General features: G+C 28.8%; 1 protein-coding gene across 9 annotated transcripts in view; it reads right to left on the reverse strand.

Moving 5' to 3' along the window:
- LOC107445628 (TNF receptor associated factor 4) overlaps positions 1-26196 on the reverse strand; it is a 216507-nt gene that overhangs the window by 31676 nt on the left and 158635 nt on the right. For 5 of the 9 annotated variants that reach the window (XM_016060058.3, XM_071177166.1, XM_016060063.3 and 2 more), the window contains exon 2: positions 2855-2906. In XM_016060058.3, the coding sequence (XP_015915544.2) occupies positions 2855-2906 (52 nt within the window). Of the gene's footprint in view, positions 1-2854; positions 2907-2990; positions 3111-3316; positions 3630-5071; positions 5240-6197; positions 6586-26196 lie in introns of those variants that run through there. The other 4 variants (XM_043054014.2, XM_043053993.2, XM_016060060.4 and 1 more) reach the window with 4 other exon arrangements.

Here is a 26196-nt window from a genome sequence, read left to right on the forward strand (position 1 = left end):
CTGTTCATAATTTGTGAATATAAAATAAGAGTTCAGTCACATTCTTTCAACCTGCTATTGTGAATTTGTGCAATTAAGGTCCTGTTAATGCAAAAATTGCTAAAAACCTTTTCAAGAAGTTTTTAAATTTTAAATAGATACGAGATTCTGCTCAACAATTGCTGCTACTAAATTAGCAGGGGTCTGTCCAGACATTTTGTGAAAGATCCGTTTTTCGTGAAATTGTGAAAAATTACTCACATTCTTTCAACCAGGGTCCGTTTTTATGAATTTGTGCAAATAGGGTCCGGTTATTGCAAAAAACTTTTTCAAGGAGTTTTTAAATTGTAAATAGATACAAGATTATGCTCGGCACTGTAAAATTATAATAAAAAAAAATTAAATTTTCACAGCAATTGCTGCTGCTAAATTAGAGATGCAACATACAAATATTTGGTATTTAGCCTATACTGCTGAACGCAGAATATTCATTTCGGACGAATAATGGAAGAACCGTCTGCGAAGAGAGAACTTAATTCGTTTACATCCATCTTTCTTGTTTTCTGCTCTGGGAAGGGTTTATTCGATTAACAAAACAATAATGAAGATAAACAAATTTGTGAAGGGTCCGATTAAAAGAAAAATCATTTTGTGAAGGGTCCGTTTTCAAGTTAAAATATTTTGTGAAGGGTCCGTTTTTATGAAAAGATATTTTGTGAAGGGTCCGTTAACGGACTCAAATTTCTTTTGAACAGACCCCTGATTAGAGATGCAACATACAAATATTTGGTATTTAGTCTATACTGCTCAAAACAGAATATTCATTTCGGACAAATAATGGAAACAAAAACACTCACATTTTTAATAATATCAATTGACATATTTTAAATAACACAACTTAGTCACGTATCACTTTTACTGTGTTACGCATTAAGTAAACTTAAACAATTCTTAAATTTATAATATTTTATTTAAAAAAACTAAAAGAAAATAATTTTAATTTACATAATATTCTATTAATTAATTTTAAGAATAAATAAAATTGAACAATTATTTATTCACAAAAAAAAAAAATTAATAAGAATGAGCACACGATGTTTGTTTTGTGAAAGTTGAAATATTTTCTTAGAATACTACATTTGGAATTTAAACTTAGGGAAACTTAGTTTGTCTAGAACCGTCTTTCTTCACNAGGGTTTATTCGATTAACAAAACAATAATGAAGATAAACAAATTTGTGGAGGGTCCGATTAAAAGATAAATTTTTTGTGAAGGGTTCGTTCTTATGAAAAGATATTTTGTGAACGGTCCGTTAATGGACCCAAATTTCTTTTAAACAGACCCGTGAAAAATATAATCGAACTCGTTTATAACGTACACGAAGAGACCACAATATTTGCTCGTAGCAACCGAGTTCGTAAAAAAATGTTTATAGTTATATATACTTTGAAATTGAAGATATTACATTATACTCTCGATATCTCAAAATTGAAGGGACGCAAGAAGAAAAAAAAATGAAAAATGGAGATAGCGAGTTTCAGAGTTAACAAGTTCAAATATAAATGTGTTCTAAAAAGTAGAAAAATATATTCTAAAATATAACTCTAAAAAGTAGAATCATAAAACATAAGAATAACTACTATTAAATATGTATGTAATGATAGTTGACTATATGTCTAAATACAACAATGATAATATTATTCTTGAAATTAAGACAAAAATAAATATGCATTAAATAGAAAAGAATTGGTTTACAATAAACTTAGTTTGTGATTTTTCCGAAAAAATACAATTTCTATTTCGAAAAAAAATTCGACACAACAAGGTTTTGAGAAGAAACTCTTCGACATATGAATTCAAGTTAACATTAGGTGGATATATAATGCCAAGGAAAAAAATATTTTTTTGACATAAAAAAGGTTTACGAAATATCGAAATTCGAGATATCGAGAGTGTACTGCACTACTTAATTTATTTTTTATTTCTGCTCAAAAGAAGTTAGTTTATTTGCTTTGAGCTGTCTTATTGGGGTAAACATTTTATGAATTACAAAAATTTTGCTCGCAAAAAGCAAAATTTGCTCGTTAGGAGCAAACTAAGCTAAAATAAACTAAATATTGTAGCAACTAAGTATTTCTGATTTCCTATCTAAATTTGGATTCTTGTAAATCAGGGTTCGCTATAAGCGAGTTCGACTGTATTTTCCTTCAGAATAAATTAAAGTTGAGATTTGAGAAGTTGAATAAATTTCAAAACTGGAAAAATTAGCAATATTTTATGCTTGTGAATTCATAGATCACTTTAAGAGAAATTAGCGTCCGTTAATACAGGACTCAATTTTCCAAAATTCACATAATTAAGAATAGGTTTTTCGCAATTTCACAAAAACTGACGTTTCGCGAAACGTCTGAAATAACCCCAAAAACTGTTACACGTTAGGACAACTAATAAACAATTTGCACAGTTGTAGCATGTTTTTCAACACAACAAATTTATGACAAGATAATTTCAATTTGAATACATAACTGCGCCTACTATATTACTTTTATTATTAAAATTGCAATATGCTTCGTAGCGAGTAACAGAAGAAGGCAATTAACAAATTTCGATTTAAAAAAAAGCAAAAGCTTTGCCAGGTAAAATATTCATAAATATATGATTTTTCTAATAAACAGGAATACTACACATAATATAAAGGTTACGATTATTGCATATCGTGAAAGTTTTTTCAATGTTTTAAGCAGATTCCCTTTTTCAATAATTTTTTTTTTTTTTTTGAAATTTTACAAAAATTATTTTATTTTTTCAGATAATGTAAATTTTCATGAAGTTTGGATCTTTGATTTTTAAATAGAATTAATAAAACAACGCTTACCTTTGCGTAGTCTAATGGCAAATTGTCCTCAGGACACGTAAACACTCCCTCACTGCAAAGAAAGAAAGAAAAAAATTAACAAACTGAAAAAGAAAGTAAAAATAAATAAAAACTCGTAAATTATCGTAGCAATTACATGGTTCCGTTTTTCCATTTGTAGTACACAACTTTCTGATCGTAATACCGTTGCTTAAACATAGCCATCCTTCAATCACAAATCAAAATTTTATTAAAAAATAAATAAAAAAATTATTGAAGACTACATAACGCTTATAATTTCTGGAATTTTCCTTTTTTAAGAAATGAAAATGGATATCTTCCTTATTATTAGAATATCTAATAAAGAAAATTAATAAACAACTGATCGTCTGCTTTTATTAATCACGAAAACAGCAAGCACAAAGTTAAAAAGAAATCGACTTTCATATTAAAAATATATCCAAAAAAAATATTAAAGACTACATAACACTTATAATTTCTGCAATTTTCCTTTTTTAAGAAATGAAAATGGATATCTTCCTTATTTTTAGAATATCTAATAAAGAAAATTAATAAACAACTGATCGTCTGCTTTTACAAATCACGAAAACAGCACAAAGTTAAAAAGAAATCGACTTTCATTTTCCATCTCTCTGAACTCCCAACTGAGTTAAAAGTCAAGGACTTCCCTGAAAGCGATATGAAAAGAGAGGGCAGAGATTGTCATTTTGTAGCGGGTGAAAATAAACAACTTAAAGTGAATATAAATGGCTTATCAAAAAGTAAACCATAAAGGGTCCAAGTGGAAAATAAAACCAGTTTCAAAGGTCACCTTACAACAATCAGTGGCGGCAGTGGGGGTGGGGGTAGAATGCTTTATATTTGTCCAGCAGCTGTGATGCCACTTCAATTTGTAGGAAAAAGATAAAAATTTATACCAAGATAAGAGAAATGCAAATAGTGTGATAAGAATCTCAAATGGGTGACTTTTTTATCCCAAATAAAAGAAAACCGCTAATTCTAAATTTTTTTTAAACGGGTTTATAAACATAAAAAAGGAAATATGTTGGTAATAAATATGAAGAAATAAAGAAATATGTGGATAATAAAATATGGTAAAAGTGGAGATTTTACACAGAAGATTTAATTATTTACAAAATATCGGTAATTAAAAATATACAAATCATTTAAAAAAAATGAAATATAATAATTGCAATCAACAATATATAACGAATAACAATTCTTAAATATCAAAAATGCTTCTCAGAATATTTTTCCCCAATTTTCAATCTATTGAAACTCATCATCAGGTATCAGATGGGCATATTTGTTAGCCACTCTTTCAGGGGCGCCCTATTTGGTGGGCTAACGCTGCTCCCTCATTAAGAACAGAAAATATGTATTATTCCATCTCTTTTACAGAAACTTTGTAGAATAAATCCATACTTTTTATTTACACGTTTTTATCACAGCTCGTCTTTAAACTCAGAAATTTAACGTTGTGCCACATATAAAATGTTTTTTACTAAGTCCTAAAATTTTTCAGGTGAGATAAAAAACTGTTTTAGGCGTCAGTCGGAAATTTTTTAGGCGACGCAATGCTGCTAAGAATTCTCAAGGTTTTCCTTGTGAATGGAGAGAGGGTGAAAAAAATAATAAAAATTCCCATTCTTTGGAAAATTTGGCAGCATTGGGACATGGTAGATGTTCATATGCAACAAGTAACTAACTCCTTCCTGATTAATTAAATTCTTTAAAAAAATTAATTAATTGTTTTTATCTATTATTTTTGAATAGGGTAACATACCACATCCTAACAAATTATATTTTAATTGCCTCATATATAACACATAAATTAATAGATCAAATCAAGAATTGAAATAAATTTTTTTAAAAAAATTAAAAACTGTAAGGTATAATTAAGAATGTTTTTCCATAGAAAACTAGGTGAGGAAGAAGTCACTATCAGAGTAATTTGAAGGGGTAGTGATAACTCTAATTTTGTAAAATAAGTAAAATAAATGATAAGAATTATAAGATAAGTATAAGAAATAATGACAAGCAAAAAACAAACAAAGAAATAAATGTATAAATAGCATAAATAAATCGATAAAATAAACTAATAAAAAAAAACTGAGATAAGCTAAGAATTTTGCTGATAAATAATGACATTCTTTTATCTCTTTTCTATGAATTTATTTATATTTGATATGATAAGTATAACAATAATATTATTACCTGTATTAAATAAATACAATAGAAAGTAAAATCTATAAATGCAGGCTAATGCACAAGTGCTAATCTTTTACAAATAACATTACGAGTGAAGCCACGAGAAAACCGTAACACAAAGAACTTTTGTTAGCGGCAGCCACCGCCAATCAGCAATCGTGAAAACGATAGGATCTGAAAACAAGTTAAAGCATGATCATACAGTTAACTAAATCTAACCGGTTAAATAAAAACCACATTTTTTGGTTCATGATCCACATATTTATAATTTTTTAAGGTAAATCAATTTGGCATACTGAAATTAATAAATTGTATACATATGATTAATTAATAACTTGGTATTTAATACGAAACAATCATATTTATTAACTATAATCAAATCTTTGAGCAAATTTTTTTAACTACAATTTAAAATCAATTTTACATTTTGAAGCAATGAAGAAAGTAGATAAATTAAAAATAAATATTTAATTAATAATTAAATATTTATTATTTATATGGGCTTACTAAAATGTGACAGTTTACTTTGTAATGGATTTTAAAACAGTTAAGGTTTTATTTATTATTCGTTGATATTTTAAAAGTTAATAAATTTTAATTATAAATAATTAGCTCTAATTGCAGTAAAAAAAATAAAGGATAAAATTATAAAAAATTAAATTAATTATAAAAAATCATACAGTGGCGTGAAATAAAATACTTAATTAAACAAATATATTAATAATAATAATTTAAATGGCGAAACTTTTTTCAAATTATTTATTAATTGGCTGAAGTGAACATTTGAAATATGGAGATTTTTCAAAAAATGAGCACAAAAAGTAATAATTTTAAAGTAATATAACTTGAATGCTAAGTGCTTGTTAAAAATAGCTACAATAAGTAAGCAATCACCGCATCATCCTGATAAGTAATATTAAAAAAATCACATTATTCGGTTTATGAAACAAATAAAATCGTGTTAATAAACAACTAAAAATATTTGTAATTATAATATTTAAACAAATAAAAAAATTATATATCTAAATAAATAATAACAATTGCTCATATTTCACTGTGTATTATCGGATATATAGTTTGGATTTTAAATGCCAAGTTAAACACTAAAAATAGATAAGTAAAACAAACTAACCTAGAACAAATCGAACCTTTCTTTGAACGGCGCTTTTCGTTTCCTACAAAACAGCTAATCATAATCGTCTGATGAAATCTAAAACTAATGTGAAACACAAACCGCAAACGATAGGCGCTACAGGTAGAATAAACAACTGCCACAAGAATCCGCCAGTAAACGGGTCGAGTTCAACTCTGGCGACAACATGTACAAACTTGCTTGGAACGAAGCGAAACTATCCTTCTGAAGGGTAAGAGCAAACTGAGGAAAAAATCATGAATGAATGCTTGCGTAGTAAAAACCTGAACAACAGGTGGGTATCCTTTCCTCTTCAGTGTTGCTCCCCCCTTCCCCTACCTCATTCGTGATGTTTTGGGAGTCGTCTGATATCAGCTGATTCTTTTTCCTCCCAGTTACCTATCGTTTTCAGTTTCCTTTATATTATCGTAGACGCACGATTTTTTAAATTTTTTTTTTTAAATAGAATAATAGTTTAACTGTGTGAAAGCACTGTTATGAAGTTCGTATGTGATTTAAATATAAATAACAATGGAACAAATAAACTGGTTATCTAATCACGGTTATGATTATTTTCTTTGTCTAATTGGAATTTTAAATTGTTTCAGTATCAAGTTAAGTCCACAGAGATAATTAGTAAATGGCTTTCAATAAAAGTTTTAAGTTAAAAATAATTAAATAATAAAAGCTTTTTTATATAATAATAATCCTGAATATAAATAACACTTATTGTTAGTCGTTATTAAAAGAATGAAAAATAGATAAATATAAAAAAATTTCAAGATCTTTAAGAAATGTTTACAAGTTCACTCAAATGAAGAAAAAAAGAACAAAATAAGACATTCTACAATAATTATTATGAGTCAAAAACGAAGAAAGTGTTCCCTCTTCTAAAAACAAGCCAACAACAAACCCGCTCTCCTGCTTACGTAAGTAAATCCCAACATCTCCCTTAGTTCTTTGCTTTAACTTTCACTAATACTATATTAATCTAATTTTAGGACTGAATTAAAAAAATACTTATTATAAAGAAAAATTAACGTTTTAATACATTTCATAAAGTTTTAAAACTACTTAAAGGCATTTTTCAAACCCCAAATTCCATTTTTATTTCAAATGTTTACCAGTGTGATTTTTTCTAATGCTAAGCCTTTTGCTACATACTTTTTTCTTTCTTTTTTTTCTGCTTAAATAATGAAAATAACTAGATTTTATTTAGGCACTTACGTAAGCATTGCTCACATTTCTCCTACCCTCCTTGTCAGCAATAAATAAACAAATCACAAAACCTCTCCTTCTTTCGATGCTTACGTAATAATTGAAGGGCCAAAAATTTGATTCCTTGTCAGTTTATCATATTTTTTTTAATATCTTTCCAACGTTCAACAGCTTTGCTAAGAGTTCTTGATTACATTTTCTTTAAAGTATTTCCTCGTAATGACTTTTAAATTATTGTTGCTATATTCTTGCTTAATGCGTATCTTTTTCTAAAGATAAAATTGCGCATTAATGAACTAAAAATAAAAAAACTGCATTTAATTTGTTATTGTTATTATTATTTTTGACAAATTTATCACAATCGTTTGATAACGAAATGTCAGCTCAACAGTAACAGGCAGTATCGGTTTCACATTTATTTTAAGATCACTTCGTCCAGTATTTAAGGTCGTTTGCAAATGAATAGTTTATATATTTTTTTTGGTTTTTCGAATGTAATCAAAATCGATTGCTTACTGTTCTATCGATTTCGTCATTAGCTCGTTAGTTGCTTACATTTCGAAAAATAAATCTCATAAATAGTTCATAAAATTAAAATTGTTTACAACAAAGCATAAATACAGATATATTATTTTGTGTTCTTCAATGATGACGTAATTTGTGCTTTGCAAAAATGGTATCTAAACTCTATGCACCAAATTAATTAATTTTCTTTTATTATGTTAAGAATAAAAACATTTCTCCCCTAAAAATACCAGATGTATTGATGTCTTTTTAGTCTGAAGTCTTTAGTTTAAATTTAACGAACAGCGAAACTTATTGCTCACTGCTTACTTGAATATATTAAAATTAGCTTTTGTACAATTTACAAATTCGTACTATCACAAAAGTGTCTTTTTTAATAGGCCAGCTGAATACCCGCATTTCATATATGGTTTAAAAAAAAAGTTAATAATTAATAAATCGGTATTAAACTACGCATTTCTGCCACGAAATTGAATGACACGAGCGACGCAATAAAATAAATATTAAAAAAAAAAAGGATCCAATTTTTTTAAATCAAAATTACGATGAACTATATTCAGTATTATTCAGCAGCGAAAATGGTGGAATTGGTCGCAACCTACTCATATTTAAAATTTACAGCAATCAAGAAATTTTCCTTATTAATTTTGCCCTTTAGGATAATATTTTTTTTTTCATTACTAATATAATTATTTATGACTTGCTGATGCCTGCGACCTTGTCCGCGAGGAAGTACTTTTCTTTATTTTAACTATTTTCAAAAGATGTTCCCGATATTGTCTAAGGTCTCTATGTATTGAATTTTTTTTCACTAGAAATGTCATATTTTATTAATAGAAAGTTTTTTTTTTTAAGTGATTTTTCAATAGGATAAAAAATAATAAATGGAATAAAAAACTTTATTTAATTAATTTTTTTAGAGTGCTTATTGCGAGAAAATGTTTTAGGTATGTATGTATGTTTGATCTATAGGGTTGCCAAAATTTAGGCAAAGTTACGAAAGTATTAGCGAATTCTATAGATTATGAAGTTAAACAAAAGCAGCAAAATCAGCGGATTTTCAAGCAAATTTCATCTCTCTCATTTTCCCCCTAGGTGGTTGATTTTCTAAAAACGTTGAAACACATATTTCTTTCTTTCTGGTCAAAAAACTAAACATGAATTTTCATTATGCTTGTTTAAAAATCGATAGATTTTGAAACAACCTTTCAACCTTTATTTAACTCCATAGGGGCAGAATATCAAAACATAATTTCTTAGTGGGTGCCTACGTCATAAAAGGAATCCATTGTCCAAATTTCATGTTTCTAGCTTAATGAATCCGTTAGTCTGTCAGTGCATGTCTTTTTATGTATAAATAACCGATGGCGATGGGTTTACGTTATTTAAGTTTATGGAAGCATCACCACCCAACCATGGCTCAGCCGTAAAATATCCACTTTGGTGGGCGGATCATAGGTTAGAGTCCATTTGCCGTCGGGCTAACCGTGGGAGGTTTTCATGGTTTTCGTTACCATATAACGCAAGTTCTCCAAGAAGGTAAAATTTCTCCCAATACTTTATATAGGAGTTCCCTTGTCTTCTGGATTGGGTTCAAAATTACAAGGCTACGCAGTTGAACATTGGCAGCCGTAAACCCAAAAAATTGGGTCAGCTGTTCAACAACGGTTATAAAATAGACTAAAATTTGTGTTTAATAAATCATTTGTTGATAAGTTAAATTTACGTTAGTTTTACTTATAGCTTGGTAACGGGCATCATACAAGCATAACTTTAAATATAATCAATACGCGGTTCCATGAAAGCCTTCGAAAAGCTAATTCGGATGTATGACTCTAACGTGAGTCACATGCCATCTTAGTTGATTTTGCTTGAGCTTACTTGACATAATATTTCCAAAACTAATAAACAACTACTTTGTCATAAAGAAGTAATTAATTTCATTAAATTAGCAACCGATAGAATACGACAACATTTTCTTTCACTCAAAAAGTAGTAAACAAATGATAATGAATTAACCAATTCAAAAAAAAAAAAAAGAATAATTTTACTGTGAGCAATTGACGTAAGATTTACAATACCTGTAATCTAACAGTGAAGTAAGAGTCTTGAAATTTAATTGAAGTCAACCAGTACAGAAATTCGCGTTAAACTTCCAATTTATTTTTTATTTACAATTCTAATATTCGATTTCTTATTAATAATGAAGCAATTAATTTCGAAAAATTAGGAAATAGAATGCGAAAGCGACATCTTCTTTCCCTCAAAAAGTGCAAAGCAGACGATACTGAATCAACCAACTTATATAAAAAAAGAGAGAAAGAACGTCATAAAAATAAAAGAACTGAAGTGAAAAGAAAAACAAAAGTTATTCTTTATCGGAGCAGAAAAGAGGATTGTGTTCTTATTCATTAGTGAGGATGACGAGGATTAAAAAAAAGGGGGAAATAAATATCACGATTGCGTCACTGACAATTAATTTTCCGATGTAACACACATATCCCGGATATCAGATGCTATGCGTTTAATTAACTTTAATTAGACGATACAGCAGTTGTTCAAGCGTTACGGTTGAAGTTTTTTTTTTGTTATAAGTCACCAATTTCTCACTTTGTCAACAGAATAACTAATTTAAAGGATCAAACATATATATTTTAGCTAAAAGGTAAAGTAAACGTGCATGAATTGGATTTTCGTGATAAGCCTAACTGTAATGAATCACTGCGTTTATTGATTTTTAAATTAACACATTGTTGCCAAAAATAAGAATGCAATAATGGAACATAATTGCGTGTCTGATATTTTACCAGTGGTGTATAGAGTATTGATCCATCGATCCATGACAAATACTTCATAATCCATGATTTTACTGCAAAAGAACCGTTTTCAGCCCGTCATTGTACCCTCGTGTATTGTATTTTTATAATAATAATTGGAACATTTTTTCGCTGTACACTGGTAGGAATCTTGTTTCGTATTGAACAATAATATCGTGACCGAGATAGCCAGGTTGGTAGGGCGTTGGACCCATGTCTAAGAGGACGTGAGTTCGATCTCCGCCGGCAAAAGACGTAAGACAAAGAAGCCGTAAATGGTGACTAGTGCACGTTAAATCTGTCGAGTCACGAAGTCCTTCATCTTCCCATGACAAATCATATCTCTGGTGGTATTGAATTATAAATTGATCCTTCTCCAATGAAAGTCAAAATTTCAATCTGTGGATGAATAAATGGATGTATACATGAGTTCGCCCGGCTGTGACGTGTGAGTTTCTGATTTTCCCTTTTATTCAGTTTTGTTACGGTTATTATTCCACAAAAATAGGTTTTGAAAAAAAAAAAAACTTATTTTTGCATTGAAAATATTGCGTACCTTTTAGCATAGATAGAAAATAAAAGTAAAATCACTATTTATTTAGCAATTATTGAGTTGTTGAAAGTATACCTAATTAAACTTCAATTACGTTTCGTTTATGGAATTTCTTATAGGAAAACTTAAACAAAGAAAAACACGAAACAACCTGCTCAAGGCTGTTCAAAACGCGCAAAATTTATTTTTCATAGTGAATGAGCTCAAAGAGCTTTTCAAGGACAATGGATGATGAAAATTTTGCATTATGGTTACCATATTCTGCTTTTTTTTTTTTTTTTTAAATCGTTCTTTCACACTTTTTTTTTGTGAAAATAATTGCACGTTTATTTATTTAAGTAAAAGCTTAAAATGAAATCAATAATTACAACTAGCTTAAAAAGTATTCAAAATAGATAGGTGAAACAAAATTGTTTAGAAAAGTTACATTTTTAAAATCAATATCTTAGCTTCACCCCCTAAACACTCACATCATAATTTCATGCGAACAAATTTTAAATAAATATAATTGACTTCATGAGTTAAAATTAAACTACTCCAAAAGCTATCTAAAAAAGAAACTGATAACATACATTTCAGCAAAAAAATTACACTGTAAGTTTAACAGTATATGTGCCGCATTATATGTATAGGTCACAAAAATTATAACAGTATATGTCATAAAAAATCTAAACAAAAAGTAAAGAAAAAAAATAAAAATAATCATATTATAAAAGTCGTAAACTAAAAACATAAATGTGACAAGTTGAAATAATTAATGATAATAACGACAGTACATTTTTAACTTTTATAATTCTAATTTAAATATTTATAAAACTTTAATAATTCAAACTACCCGATCAAAATGTAATTGGATGGAATATTAATACTACTTCAACGAATATTTAAAGTACTAACCAGATTATAAAGTAATACTGCTATAAATAATTCTTATGTTTACTATTCCACATCCCATTATCATTGTAATTATTTAAGTATGCATATACACAGAAAAAAATGTAAAAATGTTTTTTTTTTTTGTTTTTATTTTCAATTAACTTGTTTTAAATAACGAAAAGGAAAGAGGAAGCAATGTTTTATGCAAAGAAAAAAAATATTGACATAATTTATTTTTTTAAAAAAAATCTTGACCATTTAAATTTATTTTGTTATAATAAACTTTTATGAAACATTTAACCATTGTCTCACTTTTTAAAGCAGCTGTAATTTGAGGAACTAAATATTCATTCGATAAAAATTTATTCCGTCCAATAAGAGGAAAATCAAAATTTGAAAACGTTTAAGTGATGAAACGGAAATTTATGACCGCTATTTCCCCCTTTTTTTATATGTGTTTGTCGTCGATTTGGGTACAGATGTTGAAAAGAACAGATGCTAACTTGACCCGTGGCAGACCGCTCGTAGCACTCTTGCAGATGTTATAAATCGTTTGCAGCTTTTAATATTATTTCTCAACACCTGATGGCATCATTTGTATTGAAATGAAAAGCAAACGTTCAATAAAGAATAGTTAATATTTAATATTATTTTTCACTAATCAACGATCGAAGTGTAAATCTTTTTAAATGTCTTGGATTCGTCGAATAGTTGCTTTAGACTACAAATTTTAGCTTAAATATGACGTCAGTTATCTTTCGATCTTAAGCACTGTCTAGATATTGTATACAGTGTCAAATAACAAACCGGCAAAGTATGAAAAATTATCATTTCGTAATTTTAATTAGTATGATTACGATTTATTAGTACTAGTTGAAAACAACTTCTCGGTGCAACAAGTAGGTTTCTATTTCAGTTTGTTTTCTTTAATAAGAAAAGGCTTAAATGTTTAGTAATTGTTATGTATTTTTAATAATAACTAGAATAATACGGATGATGTATCCGCAAAGATGTGCGAGTCATTACCCTATACTCCCTACACTGATATTTAAGTTTTATAAAAATTGCCTGACAGTGATTTTACAACCCAAACGCATTTAACAACCAGCTCTTTTGTTTGTCATTTTTTTAAATAATAAAAAAAAAGTTCATTCTTGACTTTTAGTTTTTAGTTCAAGTAACAAATTTTAAACGTTTTTCATTATAATTGCAACCAATCGAAAAATCTTCAACAAAGAGAACTGGTCGTCAAAGGTCGCTGGATTGTGAATGAGTTGCCCGGTATTCTCTACGCCGATTTTTCTATTTGGATAACCAAATTTGTAATAACCAAATAAGTTTGTAAATATAAAATTTTTATTTCATAAAAAATTTGATCTATTGAATAAAGAGAATGTCATATTTCTTTTGTTATCAATTTAGTAACATTCTTTAGAACGAAAAACAAAGCGAAGAAAAAATAATGCATTGTTTTTCTCTCCGTGATTTACATCCCCCTAACTATGGAATCATACTTAATCTAAACAGTGAAGTAGCAATTGTATATAATGCACAGACAAAGAATAAAATAAATCTCATATTTCAAACTTTGTCTTTCAAAAACAGGAATTGTCAACAATGCCTAAATATTGTATACAATTCCAGAATTTCATACATTGCTAGTAACATACATTAGTATTTAACTTCATTATTTTCTTTTTTTGTATTGTTGAAAGAAATATGATCAGATGCTTTATATGTTCATTTCACAGTTTAAATTTATCGATATGTTTTTTATTTATTTTTTAGTTATTTTTTTATTTGAATTTTTTTTCTTCAAATAGCTGGGTTTAAAATTGTCTCGCAACGGAGATCGTATTTCGTTGAATTGTGTGTTAAATGAAAAGAAATAGTAAGTTATAGTCTTTATTCTCTGGATTGAAAATAACAATTAAGATGAAATTGTAACTGTTAAATGAATTTATACTTGAATAATTGTTTAGAACATTCTTACTGTTTGTCTAAGGTAAGAACTCCCCCCCGGCCACAAAGTCTGAGGCCGTCTGCTGCTATGGAAACATGAATAGCGTATATCAGGGAAGGTAACTTCTCTTCAGTCTAGGGCTAGGGCTAGTACAGTAGACCGAAGAAAAAAATTCCTTTTTTCTCGCTGACCCGAGCCGAAACCTGTCCTAAGCAATGACCCCACACAACAGTTGAAATCGTTACCACAGTCACCGCCACGGGTCCACATGAATGGCTAGGGGAGTTCTTAATTTAGACAAACTTTATATGCATCACATAGTTCTTAATTATATTATAAGACATTTATTAAGAAATTTTTTTAAATTCGATAATTCTAAATTAAATTAAAAAATATATTATTTATAAACTCTATTATGGGGCCGTTCAAAAAGTACGTACACAAAAATGGAGAAATTTTAAACCCCTCCCCCCCCCTTCNCTATCCGGAGTTTGCATGTAGATGTTTTTTCGTGACGCTTCGGAAATAAGGGGTTAATTTAGACAAACTTTATTTGCATCACATAGTTCTTAATTATATTATAAGACATTTATCAAGAAATTTTTTTAAATTCGATAATTCTAAATTAAATTAAAAACTATATTATTTATAAACTCTATTATATTTAAAATAGGTAAAAAAAAATTTAAAAAAACATGAATGATTGCTCAATACATAAATTTCTCAGTTTCAATTTTACTTATCTTTTTTTTATTCTTTTAAATGAAAGAGCTCAAAATCGTCTGCCAACTCAGGTTTTATTTCTTAGAATAACTTATATTGAATGAAAAGAAAAAGTTTCTCCTCTAGGTTGAAAATAACAATTAAAATGAAATAACTGTTTTAATGAATTTATATTAAAACATTTACGATTTACATGTATAACACATAATTCTTTTTTATATTGTAAGATAATTATCAATGTCGAAATTTATTTTTATGCATTAAATTTAGAACTTTATTTTTCTTTTTAAAATTGACAAAGGAATGTAAGGCTTATGTCTCAGTTTCAATTTCATTGACCGTTTTTTTTTGGTTGTTGTATTCGAACAAATGATGAAAGGGTTGAAAATCGTCTGCCAACAGAGATCTTATTTCATGGAATCGCGTGCTGAAATGAAAAGAAAAAGTGAGGTTAAGAACTTTGTTCTCTGGGTTGAAAATAACAGTTAAAATGAAAAAAAGACCAATTGATATTCAACCTGGAGGCAGTGTATTGAGACTTTCTCACGGCAAAAGGAGACCGGTTTGATAGTTTTTGATATGGCTTTGAAGACGTTTACGAGGTCAGGGTTGCCATTTCCACAAATTGTTTGATTCCCGAGAGTGTTTTATATGGTTTAGATTCGCTATTTTATTTTCTTTAGCCTTGCTTAAATGGTATCGGAATGAGTTTAGTGCAGCGTGAAATGCAGTTCCCTTCCACTTCATAAAATTTCGTTTTAAATTCTCAAAAATTAGAAAGTGTGTGAAAATTCCAAGGAAAGAATTTCATTCGATTTTTTTATTTAATGAATGTTTTTAGATTTCTGCATGAATTGTTTAATTTTTTTTCTTATTTTAATATTATAAAAACGAAGAAATTCACTTATAAGAGATTAAATTAATTCGAGTGGCATAGAAATTTTGCCGAATTTTATTTATTTATTTTTAAAAAATGTGAAAAATTTTACTCCTATAGTCTAAGAATCTAAAAACTGTTGCAGAAAGAAGAATAAAATGGATGTCATTGTATTGTACATAAACAAATTGGAATAAAATCGAAAATGATAAAGTGTGGATAGATCAGAAAATGGGTCCTTATGAAATGGACCATATAGAATATATTTTTGTTAAATTTAATATGTAATCGAAAAACCCAGAATAACTCATTTTTTTTATATATTAATATCATTATATTACTATATGTTACGATCTAAACCAATTTTAATTGTTGCAATTTGTTTGGTTTAGTGTATTTGGGGTGAAAAATGGTGCTTAGCAAAGTAGATTAAGATAGATTGATCCTATAATTAACACGATCATCATCAATGGCTCGACAGCCCAGGGTTGGCCATGGCCTTCTCAAGAAATTGTTTCCAGGCTAACCTTTTCCCACCCAACCAGTTTTTAAAACCAAAAGGTCTTTTTCTAGGCCATCTATCCATCTCACATTTGGCCTGCCTCTTTTTCGTGTGCCAACTGGTCTGGCATTAAAAACTCTTTTTCGGTACGGTTTTCTTCCAATCTGATAATGTGGTCAGCCCATTTTATTCTTTGTCGTTTAATGAAGTTAATAATGTAAGGTTCATTATAAGAGTGATAAAGTTCTAAATTTATTCTTCTCATCCACAGATATTAGTTTTGACCTGAACCAGGGAAAGATCAAACTCCAATTCATTACCCCCTGCAATATTTAATTGTTATGAGAGCATGGAGGACTTTATGACCTGACAGATTTAACATGCACCAGTCACCATTTACTACACGAGGAGTCTTCGGCCGGTGGGAATTGAACTCACGACCTCTTGAACATGCGCCCAACGTGCTACCATCTACGATATCCCGGCGATATTAAATGTGCATGAGGGAGACGAAGGAGTGAATTGGGATAATAAATGCAGGAGACATTTTGTGAAAGATCCTGTTTTTGTGAAAAAACTATTCATAATTTGTGAATATAAAATAAGTGCTAAGTCACATTTTTTCAACCCGGGTCCTACTTTTGTGAATTTGTGCAAATAGGGTCCTGTTTTTGCAAAAATCGCTAAAAACCTTTTCAAGAGGTTTTTAAAATTGTAAATAGATACAAGATTCTGCTCAACAATTGCTGCTACTAAATTAGAGATGCAACATACCAATATTTGGTATTTAGTCTATACTGCTCAACACAGAATATTCGTTTCGGACGAATAATGGAAACAAAATCACTCACATTTTTAATAATTTCAATTGACATATTTTAAATAACAGAACTTAGTAATGTCTCACTTTTAATGTGTTACGTAATACAGTAAACTTAAACGATTCTTAAATTTATAATATTTTATTTAAAATATTGCAGAAGTTAATTGTTATTTGCAAATATTCTATTAATTAATTTTATGAATAAATATAAATTGATCAATTATTTATTTACAAAAAAAAATATGCTTTAATATTAATAAGAATATGCACACGATGTTTGTAAAAGTAGAAATATTTTTTTAGAATACTACATTTGGAATTGAAACTTTGTTTGTCTCGAACGAACCGTCGAAGGGTTGATTCTCGAAGGGTTTATTCGATTAAAAAAACAATAATGAAGATAAACAAATTTGTGAAGGGTCCGTTATTTCTTCTAAACAGACCCCTGAAATGAAGAGTATAATTATGAAGAGTAATAATTATGAATAAATGGATTATGGTATTAAATAATTTTATGACGAACGATTGAATCATGAGGTAAAAACGTTTACAGAAATGCCTTGATTCACTCGATGCATTGATAAGAGTGTAGCTGCTTTTAGTAATCACCAACACATGTAAGAGACCTAATAACTAATAATGTTTAGAAATATGAGTAAAAAGATGTGATATAATTTTCACTTCCTTATAGACGGCAATAGAGCAGTCATATTTTATGACAACTAACAGTAATAAAAAATTATAATAATAATAATAATTCCACTTCATTTAATGACTCGTACGCTTCCTGTAATCTTCTTCGATTTTGTCACCTTTCCCAAGATGGAACAAAGGAGAATTCCACGAGTGTTCCATAGAATAAGAATATTGTGAGAAAAGAACACTTCCCTTCTCATCACATAAATAATCGGCAAGAAGCTTTTTCTTTATTTATTTATTCATATACTTATTCCATAGTAGTAGCATTCGCATCAACGGGCACATACATAAGTCTCACTAAAAGGTAATAAACGGGAATTGTGCGTGAACATAGTCAGAAGCCAATTTTGTTTGAGCATGAACTACTGGATATCGTTCGGGCATAGCTTTCTTTCTTCTTACGCTTTAACCACACCTTCGTAATGAGATTCCGTGTTTCCTTATTGTTCTTTTTATATACAATTCTCATTAAGGATGGTATTTTGTTTAGGTGAAAGGAAAATTGGACTGGATGTTTTTATTCCGAAACTTCAAATGAACTGTTTCTTTGAATTGTTACTGGAGATATGACTTCCAGGTTGAATACGGGCTGTAATTTTTTTTTTACAGACGATTGAAGATGTGGTTAGTTTAAGCTAACCATTTTTCCTTTTTATCGCTTGTTGTAACAGTTTAGATTATATGAATGAAATTAAATGTGTTTATTGCTGGAAAATTTGTGAAAATATTTTTGTTCAAATTCATTACGATTACCATTTTTATTTTCACAAACGACAGCTAAGTTTCTAAACCTCGTCCTTAAAAATTTTATTGTTCTTAAGAATACTACTTTTATGGAGTAGTAAATCTGTTGCTAAAATTTTCGAAAATGAAATAAAATATTAGGTTTTTTTCAATCTGAATAAACTCATTCGATGATAGCTGAAGGTTACTCAATTGGATACTTGCACTTCAAGAAGAAGATCAGCAATACCCACGCATTTCATTTTCTATTCATTTCTATTGGATACTTGCACTTCAAAACGAACATCACGGATACCAGGGCTAAAGAGAATAGAAGGGCTGGTTCACTCCTTTGAAGTATCTCTTGCCGCGGTCTGAAATAGAACACGTAGAGCACCTCCATNAGAAAAGAACACTTCCCTTCTCATCACATAAATAATCGGCAAGAAGCTTTTTCTTTATTTATTTATTCATATACTTATTCCATAGTAGTAGCATTCGCATCAACGGGCACATACATAAGTCTCACTAAAAGGTAATAAACGGGAATTGTGCGTGAACATAGTCAGAAGCCAATTTTGTTTGAGCATGAACTACTGGATATCGTTCGGGCATAGCTTTCTTTCTTCTTACGCTTTAACCACACCTTCGTAATGAGATTCCGTGTTTCCTTATTGTTCTTTTTATATACAATTCTCATTAAGGATGGTATTTTGTTTAGGTGAAAGGAAAATTGGACTGGATGTTTTTATTCCGAAACTTCAAATGAACTGTTTCTTTGAATTGTTACTGGAGATATGACTTCCAGGTTGAATACGGGCTGTAAATTCTTTTTACAGACGATTGAAGATGCGGTTAGTTTAAGCTAAGCATTTTTCCTTTTATCACTCGTTGTAACATTTCAGATTATATGAATGAAATTAAATGTGCTTATTGCTGAAAAATTTGCAAAATTTCATTCATTTCGATTACCATTTTAATTTTCGCAAACGACAGCTAAGTTTTTAAACCTCGTCCTTAAAAATTTTATTGCTCTTAAGAATACTACTTTTATGGAGTAGTAAATCAATTGCTAAAATTTTCGAAAATTTAATAAAATATTAGGTTTTTTCAATCTGAATAAACTCATTCGATGATAGCTGAAGGTTACTTAATTAGATACTTGCACTTCAAGAAGAAGATCACGGATATCCCCCACATGTGACCTATAACGTGACCGCCATCTGGTTGTTTGTGAGCAAAACGGCGTGTTAAAGTTGAGCTAAGTTTTTCCGCATAAGTTAGAATGTTAATTAAATATAGTGCCGTATCGCACATCGAATTTGTTGAAATATTTCTTTCTCGTCAACATCTTTTACTTAACTTACATTTATTATTTGTTTTGTGTACCTGGCAACTTCGATGCATAATTAGTTTATTTATGTTCCACGTGACTTCGTGGCTTTCCTTATGCTAAGTAAGAAGTATATAGTAACAGAATTAAAATCTTTGTGAAAGAATTTTCGTCGAAGAATATAGAATGTGTCACTTAAGATAATTGATACTTGACAGGCTTGGCTTACTCGAAATAGAACAGAAAGAACAGTTACTAACGTAAACAAATGCCACGTTTCAGCAACCAATCAGTATTAAGATGCCCACAATACGTCACTTGCAGGTATCTCATTAGGATTTCATTTATAAAAGTAAAGTAAGTAAGACTAATTTTTATCTAAACTAGTAAATAAGTTTACAAGTTAGTGCCGTAAAATATTTCAGGAGTCTTCCGAGCTGAGTTTAAAATAACTAAGCTATGATGTGAAGCTGAAGATTCAAACCTATACATCAGTTATGCAGGGCCAGTGCTAAGAATTTCAAATTATTAGTCATTAAATTAGCCAAATATCAAAAGTATTCGCCAATTTTCGAAAGTCTTCGCCAAATGCAAATCTTAACAATTTTTTTATGATTCGTTTTTCTCATAGAAAACTATTTTACGATAGATAGTATGTTTCTGGCTTTTATTATTTGGACCCAATTCTAATTGGTTATGCGCCGCATATACCGAAAATTTCTGTAATCGAATAAAAAATACTGATTTGTTAGAAAATTATATTTTGACGTAATTTTGAGGATCGACTTATATACGTATTTTTCTTTCGAGTGGAAGAAATCATTATCCAAAACACAATTTCATTCACCAAGTTTACGATTTTATCGCATTTGGCGACGTCTCGAATGCCTAGCGCGGTCCCTGGTTATATAGATTTATGATTGAAGATAAAAAAAAACATGATACATAAATAAATATTATTAACGTTCTACAGTCAACAGCGCGAAAAGTATTGATATTGAACAAAATATTTTAGTGATATTTACAATTCGAAAAAATAAGATGATCAATTTTCAAAACCACGAAACATCAATATTCCGTGAATGCAAGCTTTTGTACTCAGGCCAATGTCGTGCCAGTCTGTAAGGATGTAGACAGAGAAAATTGGTGTGTGCAGACTATTTTTTTTTTCCTTTTCTTTCTTTTTCTTCTACAGTTGCATGCAATTTTGCCAGTTAGACAGTTTCTCGTGGTTAAAGAGCGAACTCGAATCAACAATGGTTTGCTTAATACAGTTTTCTGAATTATACATGGATTCTTACATATATTCATATATATGTTACCATGAATGATCGAAATCAAGAGAATGTCGAATTTCACCGGTGAATGTCAACAATCACATAGTCGCTTTGGTGAATGTCCGAAATATTTATTATATCCGATTCGATATTAATTTATTCGTTGATATTATTATCTTTATTCGATATGTGCTGAGGATAGATTAGAAGAAACATCAGTGTTCGGATTACCGGACAGTGTATTTCGGACATTTACCAAAGCGACTGTGTGATTGTCAACATTCACCGGTGGAAGATTCACCAACAACCACTAATTTCGGTCATTCACACTAACATATAGTTTGTCTAAAATAAGAACTTCTCCAGACATTCGTCTGGACCTGTGGCGGTGACCATGGTAACGAGGAATGACTATTTCAAGTAGTTTCGGCCACAGAAAGGGAGGTCTTCGGTCTATTGTGTTAGTCCTAGAGTGAAGCTACCCTTCCTAAAATGCGCCATTCTTGTTTCCATAGCACCAGACGGCTTCAGACTTTGTGGTGGGAGGAGTTCTTAGCTTAGACAAACTATAGATATATATAATGCATAGCTTCTGTATGCATATATTTCCCTTTATGTGGTATCGTAAATCGAGTTGCATTTCGCAGTCTTCACTTGCAACGCTAGAAATATTCTGTAAAACAGACATCCTGTTTTAATAGTGAATATTCTGTAATTTAAATAAACTAATACGTTTGTGATGGTATTGCTATTAAAATAACTTTTGCATATTTTATGCAAATCATATGCTAATGAACAAAATGATCTTAATGTCTATTGCTTTTCAATAACGGTAATATTAAATTAGCGTAGTTTATTTCACACATAATTTACGTATGTAAACAGATTTTATTTATAGAACCTTTAATCATAATAGGCTGATTTTTTTTAAAACTAACGATTTTTTTACAAAATTAAAGGAACATATTTTCCCCACCGTTTTGTGCAATTACGCACGTTCACTTAAGATCTAATTTGCGAACGCTAACAAAAGTACGAGAACACGTTTTTCATGAAGAAATGTCAATTTAGATTTACATAGTTGTCAGAACCCTTTCCAACTCCAAATTACCATGAAACAAAGTTCTCAACATCAACTACCACCAATCCAGGGTCAATCTAATTTGATACAATGACCTTTGATTAAGAGAAAGTGTTAAAGAAGTTCTTTTTTCTTCTTCTTGTCTTCTTCGTCTCCAACCTTCTAAACATATGCCAGCTTAATAAGACTTTTTTTTTTATCAGGATGAGTAATTTGTGCCCTACTTAAGGTCTTTTCTAATGAAAGAAACGAATAAGATTACATAAGTGAGAAAGTATCGAAGGACCGAACCCACGACCCCACACACTGATACAAATGAACAACATACAAGCTAATGCAATTAAACGTAATTAAATAGTCCTTTGGAATAATGTTCCGAAGGCACCATTAGGTGTGTTTCTTTCAGACAATTTTTTTTAGATTATCGTTTGCTTTTGGTTTGCCATATTTGGCTATGACTCGCTGTTCTTTCTCTTCTACGGAATCGCTTTTAAAAATTATTATACGCTAGCTAATCATATTTTAATATCATTAGACAGGTTAGTTATTTAACCCTCACCATTTAAATAAACTTTTGACTTACGCAGATATAGTTAAACTTAACAGTGTTTTTCGAATCTTAATCGCCAAAGAGAATGAATAAGCCACAGTTTAAGCACCTTAACCCTTTGACGCAGAATTTTTATCAAATATATTTTTCACACTTTTTTCATTATTTTGTATTATTTTATGTCAAAATAAGTGAAAAAAATATTATATTTAGCCTTTTAACAATTTATGGTTATGAAATATAATATAAAACACCGGTTTCTTTTTCTGCGCTAAAGGTAAAATCTTCCACTGCACTTTTTTGCAGTTATTTAGATCTAAGAGAAACAGTTATTCATCACTTGAAATTATTATATTTGCATTTTAATTTACAAAATCAATTAGTGATAAATTTATGAATAATTTTCAATTCCAAGACAATGAGTTCAAGATAACGCAACGTTCGAGTAACTTCTTTAAATGCTTAAAAATTAGGCATCAAACACTTTTTATTTCTCCGTTTCCTCGTTTTGCGCCATTTTAAAAATTATCAGAGAGCACTTCGATTTTGTTAATAAAAATCGTTAAAAATACAATGACCAAATACGCAATTTAATGCTTGTATTCAGTAGTTATTTTCCAGTAACTAGCAAATTGATTCCATTTCATTTCCAATAATCAAGAATTGTTGCAATTATGCAATTGTATCTACGTATTTGTATTCAGAAAATCTATTAATTTTGAGAGTGATACTTTTAGAACTTTGTTAATATCATAACCACAACAATGGCAATAATAAATAAATCTGTAAAGTCTACCGTAATAACACTACATACAAATGAAAAATAATTTAACAATAACTACTATGGATTCGGATTACTGATTATTAACATTAAACGACACTATAACTACAGCTGTGTTTATTAGAAAATATGCTAATATTGAATGTAATACTTTTCGAAATGTATTGTATGCTTTCCACAATAATGGCCATAATAATAAATATTAATAAATAATTCTGTTGTGATGAAGCCAATAAATGTGAAATAATTTAACATATCAACAATTTTTAAATCGAAAATAAAATAATAATTTGAAATAAACAAGAAGTATGATAATAATTTAGTAAAGATACTGATAACATAATGATAATAATTACTTTACGATGATTAATAATTACTGAAATAAGATAATTATCATCGTGGAATGTACGTCTTAAAAAAATTAGAAATAGGAATACTTTTTTCTAATATACCTGCTGTAAATAAACATTTTCATTGTTTGAAATCAATAGATTTTATTGATAAGACTATATGTTTAAAAATGTATTTGGAAAATAATAGATTTTGAGAGTGATATATTCGAAATTTTATTGTATTAAATAAATATTACTGCATTATTGTATAAAATAAAATGCTCGCTGGTACTAAAAATAACTAATTTTATTGTATTAAATAAATATTGCTGCATTATTGTATAAAATAAAATGCTCACTGGTACTGAAAATAAATATTGATTATTTCCAGTACCAGCATTTTTAGTACCTTCTGTTAATTATTATAAGAAAAGAATTAATATTAACAATTATTAATTCGTATACAAACAATTATTTTATTAAAAATAAAAATGACAATTTATTTTAAGCCCAACTATTATAAATAAACACTATTAAAGACTAAATAGTTAAAACAAAAAATTGCGGTTTATGAGCAATAATATTTACAATACTTTAACGTAATTGATATTTTTGCAATGAAAAATTTCGTATTATCACACTTTTTTTGATCACATTTTTTAATGAAATGTTAACAAATGGACAGGATGGTTTGTGTTTTAAGTTAAATTGTTAGTTCGAACATTTCCGCAAAAAAGAAAATATTGAAGTTTTGAATGAACTGTTATTTACAAACGCCTGTTTATTGACTTCTATTATATTTAATGCAGCATTGCTATTTCGACATTTAATATACTTTTATTTTGAAAATAACATCAAAATCGACGAAAAGAAGAAAAATGACAGTGATTATTTTTTGTTCGGTATTATTACTTAGGGTTTAAGTAAACGGTAATCATTAAAGCTATGTTTACTTTTTTCTCTCTCTATAGCAACAAACCGCCTATGATCTATTGTATTTTGCCCAGAAATTCGATTTTTCAATAAAATAGAACGTTTTGCTGATGGGCTATGTAGAGATGAAAACAATATTTTTTTCTTCTTTCTTTTCTTTTCTTTCGTTATCTTTATTTATTTATTTTCTTTGGAAATGCTTTCATCAAATATCTTTTATTTATCCTCGAGGAGATGTGTATTTTAGTTAAAAATAAAATTGACAAATTTTCAAACTAATGCATCATGACACAATCTTATTTTCTTAAATTACTTTTGCTTCGTATGATAGATATTATATTTAACTTAACGTATAAAAAATTTGTTTTGTTAAATTGTATAATCAAATACAATTTTGAAAAAAAAAATTTTTTTTTTTAACTTTATGCTATAATTTTCTGCTTTAATGCATATTAAATTTAAAGTTATGTCACATTAATTGAACAAAATTGAAAATAAATTATTCGAGCTCTTAAGTGCCTTATAAAATAAACTTAATATTATTTAAAAAAAATTGAGAAATTTTAAGAAGAAAAAAAATTATTCACCATTTAACGATTCTAACCCAGACATAAAATCCATGCCTAAAAATGAATTTCAATTAAGTATTATTTCAATGAAAGTTCTTTTTAAATATGAGGAAAAGAATATGTTTTTGATAGTAAACGATTGTTGCCTTTTTTTACAACCAGGGTTGGCAGGTTTTTGACATGTGACAGTTCTTGACGGTTTAAACCATGGTTTAAACCGTCATTTCAAAAACCTCACTGTAAAAAATGTCACAAATGTCAAAAACCTATATTCATATGTGAAATTTAATTAATGCATAAAATTTATATATTTTTTATAAAGGATAGTGTTTCTAAATATGTTCTAGGAAAAATAAATTGAAAATTTTGAAGAAACACTTATATTTTGAATAGTAACCAATGTGCATATAGGAGCAATGTGTATTATAGGAGCAAATGAACTAGACTATTGAATTTTGAATTAAATTTCTACTTCCATCATCTTCATTTTGATTATGTAGTGTGATGCATGTTCTAATTTTTAAAATTATGTATTTAATTAGGATAATTAAAAAATTTCCATAATAATTTGTTTCAATATTTCATGGATCAGTGACTGTAATGTTCTTCTGTTTAGTTTGACTTTTTGTGATTGGTTGTTAGTTTTTCAGAAAAATCAGTAATTCTGAATTTTAAATCTTCAATTTTTTTAAATTCATAGTTAACATAAGACAATACAAATTTAAGTGCTTTCTGTTAAATACACAGAGTAGTTAGTGTCGATTTACAGTATATTCAGCCTATTCATTTACTATGCTGAAAATTTAGTTTATCCAAATACTTGTGAATTTCATTTTGCTGAATAC

This window comes from Parasteatoda tepidariorum, chromosome 2 (assembly GCF_043381705.1).
Source record: "Parasteatoda tepidariorum isolate YZ-2023 chromosome 2, CAS_Ptep_4.0, whole genome shotgun sequence".
NCBI classification, from domain to species: Eukaryota; Metazoa; Arthropoda; class Arachnida; order Araneae; family Theridiidae; genus Parasteatoda; species Parasteatoda tepidariorum.